This window comes from Blennius ocellaris (assembly GCF_963422515.1).
Source record: "Blennius ocellaris genome assembly, chromosome: 6".
Lineage (NCBI taxonomy): Eukaryota > Metazoa > Chordata > Actinopteri > Blenniiformes > Blenniidae > Blennius > Blennius ocellaris.
Window position 1 is genome coordinate 1,064,056 of NC_137655.1, and position 18,861 is coordinate 1,082,916.

General features: G+C 51.5%; 2 protein-coding genes across 4 annotated transcripts in view; both read left to right on the forward strand.

Annotated features, from left to right (window-relative positions):
- Positions 1 to 2,133, forward strand: part of LOC308131548 (membrane-spanning 4-domains subfamily A member 15-like) — a 5,456-nt gene extending 3,323 nt beyond the window's left edge. The window contains exons 4-8 of the mRNA XM_080498311.1: positions 401 to 457; positions 584 to 685; positions 828 to 941; positions 1,302 to 1,400; positions 1,481 to 2,133. Of these exons, the coding sequence (XP_080354437.1) occupies positions 401 to 457; positions 584 to 685; positions 828 to 941; positions 1,302 to 1,400; positions 1,481 to 1,549 (441 nt within the window). The 3' untranslated portion in view covers positions 1,550 to 2,133. The remainder of the gene's footprint in view (positions 1 to 400; positions 458 to 583; positions 686 to 827; positions 942 to 1,301; positions 1,401 to 1,480) is intronic.
- Positions 2,134 to 2,460: 327 nt separating this feature from the next.
- Positions 2,461 to 9,413, forward strand: LOC308131547 (membrane-spanning 4-domains subfamily A member 4D-like). Of its 3 annotated transcripts, none has more exons than XM_080498308.1 (8): positions 2,461 to 2,593; positions 4,319 to 4,501; positions 4,960 to 5,070; positions 5,143 to 5,199; positions 5,324 to 5,428; positions 5,597 to 5,713; positions 7,729 to 7,830; positions 7,916 to 9,413. In XM_080498308.1, the coding sequence occupies exons 2-8, from the start codon at positions 4,358 to 4,360 to the stop codon at positions 7,982 to 7,984; spliced, it is 705 nt and encodes a 234-aa protein (XP_080354434.1). In that variant the 5' UTR covers positions 2,461 to 2,593; positions 4,319 to 4,357; the 3' UTR covers positions 7,985 to 9,413. The 3 variants fall into 3 exon arrangements, with proteins under 3 accessions (XP_080354434.1, XP_080354436.1, XP_080354435.1); XM_080498310.1 differs by lacking the exon at positions 2,461 to 2,593 and adding an exon at positions 2,675 to 3,038; XM_080498309.1 differs by lacking the exon at positions 2,461 to 2,593 and having other exon boundaries at positions 3,085 to 4,501.
- Positions 9,414 to 18,861: the final 9,448 nt, after the last annotated feature.

Here is an 18,861-nt window from a genome sequence, read left to right on the forward strand (position 1 = left end):
ACTAGAACATCGGTAGCTCGCTTGCTAGTCCAGGTAGCGACTCCAGTAACACCTCGTTCTAAAGCTGAGGAGAAGCTCTATCCCGGGGAAACTTCATGGAACAATGACTGCTAGCTGAACAAAACGTCTTTCCTTTGGTTCTTGCAAAAACTGAGAAGTAAATGTTGGTTTTCTTCACAGTTTTCTAATGTTCTGAATTCCTGTTTTCATGGGTTTTGGGAGCCTGAAGCTCCAAATGACGTCAAAATAAACAAATAAATACTTTAAATCGTTTGACTTGTGGGCCCTGAAGTTTTAATCTATGAAAGTTTAACTCTTTGAATGGCCTGATGGAAATAAAGAAACGCTTCCATGACATTCTAGTTTGTAAATGTCTGTACTTGTTGATGATGTTTCGCAGTACATCGCCTCTGGGTCGGTGACGGTGGCTGCAGAGAAGAACGCCACCCTTTGTCTGGTGAGTCAAACACATTGTTGGACTTGAGGAAAGAAGCTTTGAAATTTTTATCATTTATGAAGTTTTGAAGAAAAAAAATCTGACGTACTAAAGATTGTTTCCGTCTAATTTCTGCCGTCGCTCCAGATCAACGCCTCTCTGGTGATGAACATCATCGCGGCGGTTGTTGCTGGAATCGGAACCATTCTCTACACACTGGACGGCGCCGTCTTCTTCAACCCCTTCGACGTAAGAACGCTAATGGTTGTTTCCATGGTAACCAGGCTCCTGTTAGGATTTACTCTCGCTCCAACGTGAGCAAAGACTTTATGTTTGACCTGTCTCCTGCTGCCGCCGTTCCTCTGAGCAGATCCTCTCTTCCTCCCTGCAGGGTTACTACCTGGGTTTCTCCGCCCTGTTGGCCCTGTTCCAGCTGCTGCAGTTCATCGTTTCTATCACCGTGGCCGTGTTCTGCAGTAGTGAAACCTGCGGCTGCTGCCGGGAGGTGAGGCAACCTGCAGTAACAGGAAGGAAACCTGCAGTAACAGGAAGGAAACCTGCAGTAACAGGAAGTAAACCTGCAGTAACAGGAAGGAAACCTGCAGTAACAGGAAGGAGACTGTGTGTGTGTGTGTGTGTGTGTGTGTGTGTGTGTGTGTGTGTGTGTGTGTGTGTGTGTGTGTGTGTGTGTGTGCATTTATTACAAAAATGAACAGCAGCCCTTACTAGTAGCCTGCCATAAAATCTTGTCAGCATTTCTGCAGTTTCCATGTAAACAGGCGTTATTTTCAAAACGTTTAAAATGTGACTCGTTGTCATGGAAACGGGGCCTCGGTGACATTCTGTGTCTCTCGTCTTCGAGCAGCCACAAGTCGTCGTTCAGACTGCCGACGGTGCGTTCGTCGCTCAGGCTCCGCCCCCTTTCCAGCCAGAGGCTATGGACCCCGCTAGGCCACACCCACAGGTAAATATAACGTCTATTAGCAACGTGGTTGTTTTGATTAAAATCCTGACAGTCTTGTCTTGTCTTGTCTTGTCTTGTAGGCGGGGCCGTACTACAAAAGTCCACTTCTGGGTTCCACGGAGCCTCCAGCTTATGAATTTGCTCCCTGACCGACCGTCCGACTCCAAATGTGCTGCTTTAGCTGGACTTTCTTTTTATATAATCCTCAATATCTGTCAACAAGAGACGTGGAAGAGAAGAAGGGTAAACAAGAGAAGAAGAGAGAAGAAGAGAGAAGAAGGTAGACGGGGTGTGGAGATCAGGAGATTCCTGTTCTACTCCAACTCGTGTCTGAGCCCTTTGATCTACACGTTGATCTATGCCTACCTGAACCCGTTGATCTACGCCCTGTTCTACCCCTGGTTCCAAAGGGCCCTGAGGATCACCGTCACGCTGCAGATCCTGCAGGACGGCTCGTCTGAGGCCAGCGTCCTGTAGAGACCACCAGGTCACACACCTACCGATATACATCTATAGCCGTTCTCTCCTGTATCACGACCATAAAGTCTCTTCTGGTTCTGTTTGCTGGTCGACACGGTTCTTAAGACGGTACGAAGCTGAAGGTCACATAAAGTTGAAGATTGTATTTGTACAAATATTCAGTGTGTTGCTCGAGACTGTTACTGTGCAAGACACTTTGAACCCCTTTGATGTACTGCTGTGGCTTTTTAAAATAAAAAACAAAGGAAATGGCTCTTTGATTCAACCCTTTCTGACATATTAGGTCATTTTCTCATGTTAGTGAATCATTTCATGATGAGAAGAAGAGTGTTTCTGAAATATATAGATTATAAAAGAGTGAAGGAGTGAAGGAGTGACATAGTGAAGGAGTGAAGTTGTGAAGGAGTGATAGTTTAACCAGCAGCTCCATTTCACTGGAAAGTGAAACTTATCTACCCATTACCCCCCCCCCCCCCCCCCCCCCTTCCTCCCCCTCCCCCGTTCCTCCTCCAGCTGCAGCCTTTCTGATAAACATTTTATCCAGGGTGAGGACATTGACTGGAAAAGTTCCTCTGACTCCACCCACAGTGAAGCTCCACCCATAGCTCCACCCACAGTGATGTTCTACCCACAGTGAAGCTCCACCCACAGTGAAGCTCCACCCACAGTGAAGCTCCACCATATTGTAACGGAGAAGCAGCAGAGCAGTCGAGGTAAGTCAAGCTGAGCAGCTCTGGAGGAAAATCCTCATACTGAGAGGAGCGACAACACTGTGTGTGTGTGTGTGTGTGTGTGTGTGTGTGTGTGTGTGCGTGTGCGTGTGCGTGTGTGTGTGTGTGTGTGTGTGCGTGCGTGCGTGCGTGTGTATGTGTGTGTGTGTATGTGCGTGTATGTGTGTCTGTGTGTGTGCGTGTGTGTATGTGTGTGTGTGTGTGTGTGTATGTGCGTGTATGTGTGTGTGTGTTTGTGTGTGTGTGTGTGTGTGTTTGCGTGTGTGTGTGTGTGTGTGTGTGTGTGTGTGTGTGTGTGTGTGTGTGTGTGTGTGTGTGTGTGGTGGGGGGTGTTTCCCGTCAGGCTGGACAAACGATGACGTCACCGGAGAAAAAGAGCAAAACAAAGTGTCTCTGAGGAAGAAGAACTTCCAGCAGACGACATCTGGTTTTTATCAATTTGGCCTGAGAACTGAGATAATCTGGTGTAATCTGGTGTAATTCGGTGTAATCTGGTGTAATTCGGTGTAAACAACCTCCACCACTGGGTGGGAAAAAATTATTAAGATTAGATTATAGAGCATCTTCCTCCTCTAACGTCAGATTATAGAGCATTTTCATCCTCTAATCCAGATAATAGAGCATCTTCATTCTCTAACATCAGATTATAGAGCATCTTCCTTCTCCAACGTCAGATTATAGAGAATCTTCCTCCTGTGACATCAGATTATAGAGCATCTTCCTCCTCTAATCCAGATTATAGAGCATCTTCCTCCTCTTATCCAGATTATAGAGCATCTTCCTCCTATAATCCAGATTATAGAGCATCTTCCTCCTCCAACACCAGATTATAGCGCATCTTCCTCCTCTAACACCAGATTATAGCGCATCTTCCTCCTCTAACACCAGATTATAGAGCACCGTCCTCCTCTAATCCAAATTATAGCGCATCTTCCTCCTCTAACACCAGATTATAGAGCGTTTCCCCCCTCTAATCCAGATTACAGAGCACCGCCCTCCTCTAATCCAGATTATAGAGCATCTTCATCCTCTAACATAAGATTATAGAGCATCTTCCTCCTCAAACCCAGATTATAGAGCATCTTCCTCCTCTAACACCAGATTATAGAGCATTTTACTAATCTAATCCAAATTATAGAGCATCTTCCTCATCTAATCCAGATTATAGAGCATCTTCCTCCTCTAACACCAGATTATAGAGCACCGTCCTCCTCTAATCCAGATTATAGAGCACCGTCCTCCTCTAATCCAGATTACAGAGCAGTTTACTCCTCTAATCCAGATTATAGAGCATCTTTATCCTCCAACACCAGATTATAGAGCATCTCCCTCCTCTAACACCAGATCATAGAGCATCTTCCTCCTCTAACATCAGATCATAGAGCATCTCCCTCCTCTAATCCAGATTATAGAGCATCTTCATCCTCTAATCCAGACTATAGAGCATCTTCCTCCTCTAACACCAGATTATAGAGCATCTTCCTCCTCTAATCCAGATTATAGAGCATCTTCCTCCTCTAATCCAGATTATAGAGCATCTTCCTCCTCTAATCCAGATTATAGAGCATCTCCCTCCGCTAATCCAGATTATAGAGCATCTTCCTCCTCTAACACCAGATTATAGAGCACCGTCCTCCTCTAATCCAGATTATAGAGCATCTTCCTCCTCAGGTTCATGGCAGTGACTAATGGTTTTAAATGTGACAGTGAGGGAAGCAGCTCAGAAGGTCGGAGGAACATCTCAACATGGCTTCTTCTTCTTCTACGTCCACCAACGTGGGAAACGTGGTGGTGGTCACCCATGTGCTCCCGGCGGCGGCCACCGGGGGGCAGCAGCCGTCGTGGGAAAGAGGCGGCAGGTTCAGGAGGGTACAGCCCACAGCGCTGGGGGTGAGACTCTCATAACAGACACTGTCTTCTGCGTCCTAACTGGCAGGAATTGATGGAAATCGTCTCCGAACCACGAGACGGTTTGTGGAGACGTCAGGACGAGTTGCCGTGGAAACAAGCTACCATGACTCGTGCCATATTTTGACTCATGCGACTAGGACCAGTCTGAACTTTGACCTTTTTTACCAGGAACATTTACAGAAGGGCCTTCAAAGTGACAACAAAGTATACACATCACTGTGCTGTTGCTATGGCAACCGCACCTGGGCTCCGCCCATATGCTGTACTCAGAAGGACACCAAAATGTGACTTCTTCCTGTTTAAAGAGGGACGGCCGGCATCATTACATTTTCCAAGATTGTCCATATTGCTAATGAAGTTTTAGTATCACATTGTCTCTCGTTCTTTCCAGTCGTTCTGTCCATCATCAGTCGTGCTTCTTGTGTTCGTCTCTTCAGATAGTTCAGATCATGATCGGAGTGATCGTCCTGGCGTTCACCATCGCCATTGTCGTCGTCCAACCTACTCTGGGAATCTACAGCGGGATTTTTGTTTGGGGAGCTGCGATCGTAAGTCAGGATTTTAAGTTCCTCTGTCTTCAAGTCGTCTCGTCCGTCTCCGTCAACATGTATTTTTTGCAGTACATCGCCTCTGGATCGGTGACGGTGGCTGCCGACAAGTACTTGAGCCGTTGTCTGGTGAGTGAAACACATTCTTGGATTTGAGGAAAAATCACTGAACTTTTGTCATTATTTCAATCTTGAAGGAAAAAAATCTGACATTTTAAACATTTCTTCCGTCTAATTTCTCTCGTCCCTCCAGATCCACGCCTCTCTGGTGATGAACATTATCGCGGCGACTGTTGCTGGAATTGGAATCATTCTCTACTCACTGGATAGTGTGGCTTGGTACCCCCCCTACAACTCCGTAAGAACTCTAATGGTTGTTTCCATGGTAACCACAGCTTAGCTTTAGCAGGAGTCGCCTTGGTGGGACATCGTCCCTCCGTTGGGTTCGGTTCTCCGTTCAGAGTCGACTTGTGTTCCTGCTGCCACCGTCCCACCGTGACCAGATTCTAACTTCGTCTCTCTACAGTATCGTTATTATGCAGGTTATTCCATCGTTTTGGCCGTGTTCCAGTTCCTGCAGCTCATCGTTTCAATCACGGTGGCGGGATACACCTGCAGTGAAACCTGCGGCTGCTGCAGGGAGGTGAGTTGACGAAACCTGCAGTAACAGGATGTAGACCTGCAGTAACAGGAAGTAAACCTGCAGTAACAGGATGTAGACCTGCAGTAACAGGAAGTAAATCTGCAGTAACAGGATGTAGACCTGCAGTGACAGGAAGTAAACCTGCAGTGACAGGATGTAGACCTGCAGTAACAGGAAGTAAACCTGCAGTAACAGGATGTAGACCTGCAGTAACAGGAAGTAAACCTGCAGTAACAGGAAGTAAACCTGCAGTAACAGGATGTAGACCTGCAGTAACAGGAAGTAAACCTGCAGTAACAGGAAGTAAACCTGCAGTAACAGGATGTAGACCTGCAGTGACAGGAAGTAGACCTGCAGTAACAGGATGTAGACCTGCAGTAACAGGAAGGAAACCTGCAGTAACAGGAAGTAAACCTGCAGTAACAGGAAGGAAACCTGCAGTAACAGGAAGTAAACCTGCAGTAACAGGAAGTAAACCTGCAGTAACAGGAAGTAAACCTGCAGTAACAGGATGTAGACCTGCAGTAACAGGAAGGAAACCTGCAGTAACAGGAAGTAAACCTGCAGTAACAGGAAGTAAACCTGCAGTAACAGGAAGGAAACCTGCAGTAACAGGAAGGAAACCTGCAGTAACAGGAAGTAAACCTGCAGTAACAGGAAGTAAACCTGCAGTAACAGGATGTAGACCTGCAGTGACAGGAAGTAAACCTGCAGTAACAGGAAGTAAACCTGCAGTAACAGGAAGGAAACCCGTCCAGTCGTATTTGATCGGTTGCATAACGGAACATACCAGCGAATGACCAGCAGAGTTGATATCGTGATAAACTGATATTTATTGATCGTGTTTACTTGTGATTATTTGCATTGGAGGGACCTGGTTCAGAAGGAAGGTCCGGGGGAGAACAGGGGAGGGACCTGGTTCAGAAGGAAGGTCCGGGGGAGAACAGGGGAGGGACCTGGTTCAGAAGGAAGGTCCGGGGGAGAACAGGGGAGGGACCTGGTTCAGAAGGAAGGTCCGGGGGAGAACAGGGGAGGGACCTGGTTCAGAAGGAAGGTCCGGGGGAGAACAGGGGAGGGACCTGGTTCAGAAGGAAGGTCCGGGGGAGAACAGGGGAGGGACCTGGTTCAGAAGGAAGGTCCGGGGGAGAACAGGGGAGGGACCTGGTTCAGAAGGAAGGTCCGGGGGAGAACAGGGGAGGGACCTGGTTCAGAAGGAAGTCAGAGCCGGAGTTGAGGGGCTTCGGTCAAAGCCAGATGACGGGGATGTGGCAGCAGGGTTCATGGATCAAATGGGAACAAGCGATGGACCACCTGGTCTGACCTGAGGAAGACTTAACCATTCTGGGTCAAGTTCCTCATACAGTCCGTGTAGGACGTCCTACCTAGCCCATCCAACCTCTGCTGCTGGGGCAAGGTGGAATCACCAGCATGGCCCTTGTGCCAGGGAAGAGGAACTCTGGAGCACATCCAGAGCTCTTGACCTGGGGGATAGGGTTAGGGTTAGGGTAAGGTTAGTTTGCAGGGCTAGGGTTACTTTTTAGGGTTAGGGTTAAGGTTTAGGGTTAGTTTTCAGGGTTAGGGTTAAGGTTTAGGGTTAGTTTTCAGGGTTAGGGTTAGGGTTTAGGGTTAGTTCTCAGGGCTAGGGTTTAGGGTTAAGGTTTAGGGTTAAGGTTAAGGGCTAGGGTTAAGGTCTAGGATTAGGGTCAGTTTTTAGGGTTAGGGTCAGTTTTTAGGGTTAGGGTTAGGGTTAGTTTTCAGGGCTAGGGTTTAGGGTTAAGGTTTAGGGTTAGGGTTAGGGTTAGGGTTAAGGTTAAGGGCTAGGGTTAGGGTTTAGGTTTAGGGTTAAGGTCTAGGGTAAAGGTCAGTTTTTAGGGTTAGGGTTAGGGTTTACGGTTGGGGTAGGGGTTAGGGGTTTGCACTAACCGAAAGCACTCGGGGAGGGTCGTGACCGATGACGAGACAACCAGGCCTTGGAAACGGGGCCTCGGTGACATTCTGTGTCTTTCATCTTCTAGCAGCCACAAGTCGTCGTTCAGACTGCCGACGGTGCGTTCGCCGCTCAGGCTCCGCCCCCTTTCCAGCCAGAGGCTATGGACCCCGCTCAGCCACACCCACAGGTAAATATAACGTCTATTAGCAACGTGGTTGTTTTGATTAAAATCCTGACAGTCTTGTCTTGTCTTGTCTTGTCTTGTCTTGTAGGCGGGGCCGTACTACAAAAGTCCACTTCTGGGTTCCACGGAGCCTCCAGCTTATGAATTTGCTCCCTGACCGACCGTCCGACTCCAAATGTGCTGCTTTAGCTGGACTTTCTTTTTATATAATCCTCAATATCTGTCAACAAGAGACGTGGAAGAGAAGAAGTGAATTAGGTAGAAGGAAGACGGGGTGGAAATCAGGAGATGCTGTGTGACTTCAAGCTGCAAAGTGAAATATCATGGCTGGAATATTGTGTGTTAGATGAAGCGAAATAAAACAATAAACTGTGTAGGAATGTGGAGAAAAATTCAAACGTCAAGCTAATTGAATGTCACTGGAAAGAGCAGGAAATAAAGTGAAGACAATGACACCAAAACCATTCAGATATCTTAACAAATGAGGAATTTATTTTCAAAATAAATGAGTGGAATTGTCTTAAAGGTAATTAGAACAAATCTGTGCCCAAATCTGTTTCTTTAATAATCCAGATTTGTCGATGGAACTTTCAGGGAAACTGCGTCTCTTTATTCTCTTCAACCTGAAGGAGGAATTATCAATATTTTAACTTTGCTCTTGAAATACATTTGATAGTACTAAGATTGGAGCTGCCGCACCCTACTGCCATACTACCACCTGCCATACTACTACCAGTTACCTACCACCTAGGACCTACCACCTAGGACCTACCACCTGCCACCTAGGACCTACCACCTAGGACCTACCACCTACCACCTACCACCTAGGACCTACCACCTAGGACCTACCACCTAGGACCTACCACCTACCACCTAGGACCTACCACCTAGGACCTACCACCTACCACCTACCACCTGCCACCTAGGACCTACAACCTACCACCTACCACCTGCCACCTAGGACCTACCACCTAGGACCTACCACCTAGGACCTACCACCTACCACCTACCACCTAGGACCTACCACCTGCCACCTACCACCTAGGACCTACACCTACCACCTAGGACCTACCACCTAGGACCTACCACCTGCCACCTGCCACCTACCACCTGCCACCTGCCACCTACCACCTGCCACCTGCCACCTACCACCTGCCACCTACCACCTACCACCTGCCACCTGCCACCTACCACCTAGGACCTACCACCTAGGACCTACCACCTGCCACCTACCACCTAGGACCTACACCTACCACCTACCACCTAGGACCTACCACCTACCACCTAGGACCTACCACCTGCCACCTGCCACCTACCACCTGCCACCTACCACCTGCCACCTGCCACCTACCACCTGCCACCTACCACCTGCCACCTGCCACCTGCCACCTACCACCTGCCACCTGCCACCTGCCACCTGCCACCTGTCACCTACCACCTACCACCTGTCACCTACCACCTACCACCTCACCATATATATTGTATCCGTCACTTTTGATCCATACACATGTTTTTTTAATAACCTGGTAAATGTGCCATGTATTTTTGTTATATTGGTCAATAAATCAAATCCTCCTCTTCCTCTTCTTCCTCTTCAGTCAACTTTTTTTCTGAACCATAAAAAGTTATGAACCTTCGGGATTAGAAAGTCAAAATAATCTACAATACGTCGTTTTACCTTTCAAAAGCGTCAGTGAATCTGTTGAAGTCGTTTTAAGTGTGGGAGGGGGTTGGTGTGGGAGGGGGTTAGTGTGGGAGGGGGTTGGTGTGGGAGGGGGTCAGTGTGGGAGGGGGTTGGTGTGGGAGGGGGTTGATGTGGGAGGGGTTAGGTGTGGGAGGGGGTTGGTGTGGGAGGGGGTTGGTGTGGGAGGGGGTTAGTGTGGGAGGGGGTTGGTGTGGGAGGGGGTCAGTGTGGGAGGGGGTCGGTGTGGGAGGGGGTTGATGTGGGAGGGGGTTGGTGTGGGAGGGGGTTGGTGTGGGAGGGGTTTGGTGTGGGAGGGGGTTGGTGTGGGAGGGGGTTAGTGTGGGAGGGGGTTGGTGTGGGAGGGGGTCGGTGTGGTAGGGGGTCGGTGTGGGAGGGGGTCGGTGTGGTAGGGGGTTAGTGTGGGAGGGGGTTGGTGTGGGAGGGGGTTGGTGTGGTAGGGGGTTAGTGTGGGAGGGGGTTGGTGTGGTAGGGGGTCGGTGTGGGAGGGGGTCGGTGTGGTAGGGGGTCGGTGTGGGAGGGGGTCGGTGTGGTAGGGGGTCGGTGTGGGAGGGGGTTGGTGTGGGAGGGGGTTGGTGTGGTAGGGGGTTAGTGTGGGAGGGGGTTGGTGTGGGAGGGGGTTGGTGTGGTAGGGGGTTGGTGTGGGAGGGGGTTGGTGTGGTAGGGGGTCGGTGTGGGAGGGGGTTAGTGTGGTAGGGGGTTAGTGTGGGAGGGGGTTGGTGTGGGAGGGGGTTAGTGTGGTAGGGGGTTAGTGTGGGAGGGGGTTGGTGTGGTAGGGGGTTAGTGTGGGAGGGGGTTGGTGTGGGAGGGGGTTGGTGTGGGAGGGGGTTGATGTGGGAGGGGGTTGGTGTGGGAGGGGTTAGGTGTGGGAGGGGTTAGGTGTGGGAGGGGGTTGGTGTGGGAGGGGTTTGGTGTGGGAGGGGGTTGGTGTGGGAGGGGGTTGGTGTGGTAAGGGGTTAGTGTGGGAGGGGGTTGGTGTGGGAGGGGGTTGGTGTGGGAGGGGGTTAGTGTGGGAGGGGGTTGGTGTGGGAGGGGGTTGGTGTGGGAGGGGGTTAGTGTGGGAGGGGGTTGGTGTGGTAGGGGGTCGGTGTGGGAGGGGGTCGGTGTGGGAGGGGGTCGGTGTGGTAGGGGGTTAGTGTGGGAGGGGGTTAGTGTGGGAGGGGGTTGGTGTGGTAGGGGGTTGGTGTGGGAGGGGGTTAGTGTGGGAGGGGGTTGGTGTGGGAGGGGTTGGTGTGGGAGGGGGTTGATGTGGGAGGGGGTTGGTGCGGTAGGGGGTTGGTGTGGGAGGGGGTTGGTGTGGGAGGGGGTTGGTGTGGGAGGGGGTTGATGTGGGAGGGGGTTAGTGTGGGAGGGGTTTGGTGTGGGAGGGGGTTAGTGTGGGAGGGGGTTGGTGCGGTAGGGGGTTGATGTGGGAGGGGGTTGGTGTGGTAGGGGGTTAGTGTGGGAGGGGGTTGGTGTGGGAGGGGGTTGATGTGGGAGGGGGTTGGTGTGGGAGGGGGTTGATGTGGGAGGGGGTTAGTGTGGGAGGGGGTTGGTGTGGGAGGGGGTTGGTGTGGGAGGGGGTTAGTGTGGGAGGGGGTTAGTGTGGGAGGGGGTTGGTGTGGGAGGGGGTTGGTGTGGGAGGGGGTTGGTGTGGGAGGGGGTTGGTGTGGGAGGGGTTTGGTGTGGGAGGGGTTTGGTGTGGGAGGGGGTTGGTGTGGGCGCTCGTACTCAGATTGTCCTCATTTGTTCTCAGCGACCGACACTTCACTCCGTTTTCACTGCAGCGAGACCTGGAGACCTGGAGTCCTGGAGATCCTGGAGACCAGGAGACCTGAACACCTGGAGACCTGGAGACCAGGAGACCTGGAGACCTAACCCTACCCGAACCAGGGTCTGAATCCCTACCCCTTTACCTGAACCAGGATCTGTGTCCCTACCCGAACCAGGATCTGTATCCCTACCCGAACCAGGGTCTGTATCCCTACCCCTTTACCTGAACCAGGATCTGTGTCCCTACCCGAACCAGGGTCTGCATCCCTACCCCTTTTCCGAACCAGGATCTGTATCCCTACTCGAACAAGGGTGTGTATCCCTACCCCTTTTCCGAACCAGGGTCTGTATCCCTACCCGAACCAGGATCTGTATCCCTACCCGAACCAGGATCTGTATCCCTACCTGAACCAGGATCTGTATCCCTACCTGAACCAGGATCTGTATCCCTACCTGAACCAGGATCTGTATCCCTACCTGAACCAGGATCTGTATCCCTACCCGAACCAGGATCTGTATCCCTACCTGAACCAGGATCTGTATCCCTACCTGAACCAGGATCTGTATCCCTACCCGAACCAGGATCTGCATCCCTACCTGAACCAAGCTCAGTTCAGAATTGCCGTTAAACTGATTCGTTCAAATCCCAGACCTTCACTAGGAAGTAGGTTCTCAGTAGTAATAATGTATGTTTATTAAACAGACCTGATAAATATAAGTTTGTATCATCTGCATAACTGTCACACATATCTGATGGTAAAAAAAATACTTCACACGTTCGTATATCGTTGCAGTACATCACATCAGGATCTGTGACGGTGGCTGCCGAGAAGAACCAGAGCCTCTGTCTGGTGAGACACATTCTGGACATTTGAGGAAAAACATTGAACTTTTCTTGTTATTGCCATTTTGAAATGTCTCTTTTTTTCAAGAAACAATCATACATTTTAAACATTTTGTTCAACTTCTCCGTCTAATTTCTCCCGTCCCTCCAGATCAGCGCCTCTCTGGTGACGAACGCCATCGCGGCGGTTGTTGCTGGAACTGGAGTCGCACTCTACGCCCTGGACGCCGCGGTCTGGTTCTTCCCCGGCCCTTATGGAAGAATTTGAACGGCTTTGTTTTGCAACACGTGCTAATGTTGCAGTCCGAGACTCTTAAAGTTCTAAAAGTTTACGGCCTCCATGTTTTTCTGAAAACGCGGGGGAGGGGGGAGTGGCGAGAGCAGGGAGTACACGGCCCGGACGCCACGCCTGGCCGTGAGCGGGCTGCGTTGCGTCGTACGTTAGACACATGGCAAGTTGTACGTCACGTTGTGGTACGGAGGCCGCACTCGCGCGTCCTGCTCACGTACGGCGTGTCTCACTCACCTGCTTGTTGCAACGAACGTGAGCTTTTCCCGCCCGACGTCCCGGCTGCGGCCTCCGGGTGGCGCCGCGCTCCGTCACGGAGACTCCGGCTTCTGATGCTGCAGGGTTGCCAGATCTTTTCAGCACAAACAATGAAAAAACAAAAAAAAACACACTTCAGTTAAAAAAACAAACAAAAACGGCCACATGTCAGATTTCTGAGTAGAAATCAGGTCAAACCGTCAAACTATGTTTTCTCTTGTGTGGCATCGTTTGGGGCAAAAACATCCACGAGGGGTCAGCACCACCCTCTGCTGGTCAGCACCGCCCTCTGCTGGTCAGCACCACCCTCTGCTGGTCAACACCGCCCTCTGCTGGTCAACACCGCCCTCTGCTGGTCAACACCGCCCTCTGCTGGTCAACACCACCCTCTGCTGGTCAACACCGCCCTCTGCTGGTCAACACCACCCTCTGCTGGTCAACACCGCCCTCTGCTGGTCAGCACCGCCCTCTGCTGGTCAGCACTGCCCTCTGCTGGTCAACACCACCCTCTGCTGGTCAACAGCACCTCCTACAGCTCAGCACCACCCTCTGCTGGTCAACACCACCCTCTGCTGGTCAGCACCGCCCTCTGCTGGTCAACACCGCCCTCTGCTGGTCAACAAGCACCTCCTACAGCTCAGCACCACCCTCTGCTGGTCAACAGCGCCCTCTGCTGGTCAACACCACCCTCTGCTGGTCAACACCGCCCTCTGCTGGTCAGCACCGCCCTCTGCTGGTCAGCACCGCCCTCCACCAGAATGTTTTGAGCTCCTTGTTTTCTGTTTGGTTTCGTTGCACCAACAAACAAACAAACAAACAAACAAACGGCGCCCACTAGTGGCCTGACAGCAAAACATCATTTTCAGCATTTCCGCCGTTTCAGCATAAACGGACATCTTTTTCAAAACGTTTAAAATATGAACCGGTGACATTTTGTGTCTCTCGTCTTCTAGCAGCCACGAGTCGTCGTTCAGACTGCCGACGGTGCGCTCGCCGCTCAGGCTCCGCCCCCTTTCCAGCCAGAGGCTGTGGCCCCCGCTAGGCCACACCCACAGGTAAATATGACGTCGACTAGCAACGTGGTTGTTTTGATTAACATCCTGACGGTGTTGTGTCATGTTGTCATGTTGTGTTGTCGTGTCATCTTGTGTTGTCGTGTTCTCATGTTGTCATGTTGTGTTGTCGTGTTCTCATGTTGTGTTGTCGTGTTCTCACGTTGTCATGTTCTCACGTTGTCATGTTCTCATGTTGTGTTGTTGTGTTCTCATGTTGTGTTGTCGTGCCATGTTGTCATGTTGTGTTGTCGTGTTGTCATGTTGTGTTGTCGTGTTCTCATGTTGTGTTGTCGTGTTCTCATGTTCTCATGTTGTGTTGTCGTGCCATGTTGTCATGTTGTGTTGTCATGTTCTCATGTTGTCATGTTGTGTTGTGTTCTCATGCTGTCATGTTGTGTTGCTGTGTTCTCATGTTGTGTTGTGTCATGTTGTCGTGTTGTCATGTTGTGTTGTCGTGTCATGTCGTGTTGTGTTGTTGTGTCATGTTGTGTTGTCATGTCATGTCGTCGTGTTGTCGTGTTATGTTGTGATGTCATGTCCTGCTGTCCTGTTGTGTTGTCGTGTCCTGTTGTGATGTCATGCTGTGATGTCATGTCCTGTTGTGTTGTCGTGTCCTGTTGTGATGTCATGCTGTGATGTCATGTCCTGTTGTGTTGTCGTGTCCTGTTGTGATGTCCTGTTGTGTTGTCACGTCCTGTTGTGATGTCATGTCCTGTTGTGTTGTCATGTCCTGTTGTGATGTCATGCTGTGATGTCATGTCCTGTTGTGTTGTCATGTCCTGTTGTCATGTCCTGTTGTGATGTCATGTCCTGTTGTCATGCTGTGATGTCATGTCCTGTTGTGTTGTCATGTCCTGTTGTCATGCTGTGTTGTCATGTCGTGTTGTCATGTCCTGTTGTGATGTCATGCTGTGATGTCATGTCCTGTTGTGATGTCATGCTGTGATGTCATGTCCTGTTGTGATGTCATGTCCTGTTGTGTTATCATGTCCTGTTGTGTTGTCATGCTGTGATGTCATGTCCTGTTGTGATGTCATGTCCTGTTGTGTTGTCATGTCCTGTTGTGATGTCATGTCCTGTTGTGATGTCATGTCCTGTTGTAGGCGGGGCTCCCCCTGCTGGTTCCACTGAGCCTCTGGTTTTTGAAGCTTCCTGACGACATCGACTCCAAATGTGTGACTTTGTTTTTGTAGAATCGTCAACAAGAGACGAGGAAACAGACGAACGACAAACGAGCCAAGAAGAGGAAACGTGAAATATCATTCTGGAATATTGTTATATGGAATACTTTGTACTTCAGTTACTAATTACTTCCGTTAATTAATTCAGTTAACAATTACTTCAGTTACTAGTTACTCCAGTTACTAGTTACTTCCGTTAACCTTCCTCTGGTCAGTAACGGCATCACGATGTGGTTTTATTTCATTTTGTTGTTTTGAATCGTCTCATTTGTCCAAAATAAAATAAAAAAGTTACCAGATGAAGACGATTGTTTTTATAAATCATCTTATACAATTTGAGGTTTTGTTTTTTTTTTTGCTTCAATCAAACAATAAAATTTGAAGTAGAATCAATAAACACTGAGTGGATTTTAGTCATTTCAACGACGTGTAGTGTGTGTGTGTGTGTGTGTGTGTGTGTGTGTGTGTGTGTGTGTGTGTGTGTGTGTGTGTGTGTGTGTGTGTGTGTGTGTGTGTGTGTGTCTCCTCCCCTCCCTGCTGGTTATAAACAGACGCTGGTCTCCAGCCTCAGCAGAGGCGACGAAGACGATGATGACGATGGAGTCTGACCTCTGCTTCCCTCTCCTCCTCAACACCTCCTGCAGGAGGCCCTCGGCCGGCCGGGGCGACTCGCGCCTCCTCCTGCTCCTCCTGGAGGCGGCGCTGCTCCTCATCTGTGGCCTGACGGCCGTCCTCAACCTGCTGCTCATCGTCTGCATCTCACACTTCAGGCACTGCTCCTCTTCCTCCTCCTCCTCCTCGTCTTCCTCCTCCTCCTCCTCCTCCTCCTCTTCCTCCTCCTCCTCCTCCTCTTCCTCCTCCTCCTCCTCCTCCTCCTCTTCCTTCTCCTCCTCTACCTCCTTCTCCTCTACCTCCTCCTCTTCCTCCTCCTCCTCCTCCTCCTCTTCCTCGTCGTCCTCCTCCTCCTCTTCCTTCTCCTCCTCTACCTCCTTCTCCTCTTCCTCGTCCTCCTCCTCCTCCTCCTCCTCCTCGTCCTCCTCCTCCTCCTCCTCCTCCTCCTCTTCCTCCTCGTCCTCCTCCTCCTCTTCCTTCTCCTCCTCTACCTCCTCCTCCTCTTCCTCCTCCTCCTCCTCCTTCTCCTCCTCCTCCTCCTCTTCCTCGTCCTCCTCCTCCTCCTCCTTCTCCTCCTCTACCTCCTCCTCCTCTTCCTCGTCCTCCTCCTCCTCTTCCTCCTCCTCCTCTTCCTCCTCCTCCTTCTCCTCCTCCTCCTTCTCCTCTTCCCTTCCTCCTCATTCTCCTCTGTGTCCCTGGTTGTGCAGGTCTTGATCCCCAATTGTCTCTGTGTCTGCAGGTCTTAACCCATGGTTGTCTCTGTGTCCCTGGTTGTGCAGGTCTTGATCCCCGATTGTCTCTGTGTCTGCAGGTCTTAACCCCCGGTTGTTTCTGTGTCCCTGCTGCTGCAGGTTTTAACCCTCGTGTCCCTGGTTGTGCAGGTCTTAACCCCCGGTTGTCTCTGTGTCCCCGGTTCTCTTTGTGTCCCTGGTTGTCCCTGGTTGTGCAGGTCTTAACCCTCTGTGTCCCTGATTCTGCAGGTTTTAACCTGCTGTGTCCCTGGTTGTGCAGGTCTTAACCCCCGGTTGTCTCTGTGTCCCCGGTTGTGCAGGTCTTAACCCCTGGTTGTCTCTGTGTCCCTGGTTGTCTCTGTGTCCCCGGTTGTCTCTGTGTCCCCGGTTGTCTCTGTGTCCCTGGTTGTGCAGGTCTTAACCCCCGGTTGTCTCTGTGTCTGCAGGCAGCTCCACACCCCCACTAACACTCTGCTCCTCTCTCTGGCAGTCGGGGACCTGCTGGTGGGCGTGGCCTCCATGCCGGGGGAAGTGATGCGTTGGCGGCGGTGCTGGCGTCCGGGCGACGCCGCCTGCTGCCTCTATAACTTCCTGTCCTACGTGGCCACGTCGGCCTCGGTGGGCAGCGTGGTGCTGATCTCCGCCGACCGCCACGCCGCCGTCCGCCAGCCGCTGCGCTACCCGGGCCTGGTCACGCTGCGGCGGGCGCGCGCGGCGGCGCTGCTGTGCTGGCTGGCCGCGCTGCTGTACGGCGCCGCCTTCGTGGGCGAGGACTTCGCCGACCCGGGGCGCCGCAAGACCTGCGAGGGCGAGTGCGTGATCACCCTGGACTTCGGGGCGGGGGTTCTGGACCTGGTCCTGACCTTCGCGCTGCCCGTCGCCACCATCGTGGCGCTGTACCTGCGGGTGTTCGCGGCGGCGGCGGCCCAGGCGCGGGCGCTGCGCTCGCGCCCCGGCGCCGGCCGCCCGGCGGGTCACGCCAAGCGTTCGGAGCTGAAGGCGGCCCGGACCCTGGGCGTCCTGGTTCTGGTGTTCCTCGCCTGCTTCTGCCCGTTCTACATCGTCAACCTGGCGCTGGGCGTCGCCGGCGGAGGCCACGCCCACTTCTTCGTCTTCTTCCTCTTCTACTTCAACTCGGCGCTCAACCCGCTGATCTACGCCCTCTTCTACCCCTGGTTCCGCCGCGCCGCCAGGCTCACCCTCACGCTGCGCATCCTGCAGCCCGGCTCCAGTCAGACACGCCTCCTGTAGGGCGGCGCGGCGCGGCGCGGCGCTAGCTAGCTAGCTAGTAGCTTCAATAGTTACAGTTAAGAAGAAGGCCAGGGTTGGGAGGGGCTCTCTCTCTCTCTCTCTCTCTCTCTCCCCCCTCTCTCTCTCTCTCCCTCCACTCTCTCCCTCTCCCTCCTCCCTCTCTCTCCCCTCTCTCTCTCCCTCTCTCCTCTCCCCCTCCCTCCCTCTCCCTCTCTCCCTCTCCCCTCTCTCTGTCCCCTCTCTCTCCCTCTCTCCTCTCCCCCCTCTCCCCCTCCCTCCCTCCCTCTCCCTCTCCCCCGCTCTCTCCCTCTCCCTCCCTCTCTCTCTCCCTCTCCCTCCCTCTCTCTCTCCCTCTCCCTCCCTCTCTCTCTCCCTCCCTCTCCCCTCTCTCTGCTCTCTCCCTCTCTCCCTCTCCCTCCCTCCCTCCCTCCCAGCCCCATAGCGCCCCCCCCCCACCCCCACACACACACACACACACACACACACACCTTCACCAACACTCACGCAATTAAACCACAAATTCGCCAAATAAACAAACTTACAAGTCAAAAGCTAAAACATAAAAGTGCTTTCAGTCATGATGTCTGAACTACGGTGGCCTGGAGGGGCAAAACACTGCTCCGCAGGAAAACTACCAACAAATAGAGAAAGTATTTGGTAGTTTGCTATTTTGTATTAAAAGAAATGAAGCTGTCAGCAGGTTTTATGTTTCTGTTGTGAATTTATACGTGTTTTCTCTCCATTTGTACGTGTTTTTTCTATAAAGTGGATATAAAAACAAGAATAATTCACTAACATGACGGAGATACACGGAATTCTGATTGACCTTGTTGATCACCAGGGTCATTAAGGTCGTTAAGGTCATTAAGGTCATAAAGGTCATAAAGGTCTCAGCAGCCGGAGAGCAAGAAATGATCAACATTTAAAAGATTTACATTTTAAAAAGAAGAAGGCTCTCTCTCTCTCTTTCTCTTTCTCTAATTTCCCCCCCTCTCTCTCTCTCTAGTTCTCTCTCTCTCTCTTTCTCTTTCTCTAATTCCCCCCCCCTCTCTCTCTCTCTAGTTCTCTCTCTCTCTCTCTCTCTCTTTCTCTTTCTCTAATTCCCCCCCCTCTCTCTCTCTCTAGTTCTCTCTCTCTCTCTTTCTCTCTCTCTAATTTCCCCCCCTCTCTCTCTCTCTCTCTAATTCTCCCCCCTCTCTCTCTCTCTCTAATTCCCCCTCTCTCTCTCACTCACTCAGTCCCTCTCTTTCTCTCCCGCTCTCTCTCCCCCCTCTCTCTCTCTCTCTCTCTCTCTCTCTTTCTCTAATTTCCCCCCCCTCTCTCTCTCTCTCTAGTTCTCTCTCTCTCTCTCTCTAATTT

Bases quoted from the DNA above. Each gene is read 5' to 3' on its own strand.
- LOC308131547 (XM_080498308.1), top strand. From the start codon at position 4,358: ATGGCTTCTTCTTCTTCTACGTCCACCAACGTGGGAAACGTGGTGGTG. The intron at 4,502-4,959 runs GTGAGACTCTCA...TCGTCTCTTCAG, and splicing joins TACAGCCCACAGCGCTGGGG to ATAGTTCAGATCATGATCGG. The intron at 7,831-7,915 runs GTAAATATAACG...CTTGTCTTGTAG, and splicing joins CCGCTCAGCCACACCCACAG to GCGGGGCCGTACTACAAAAG.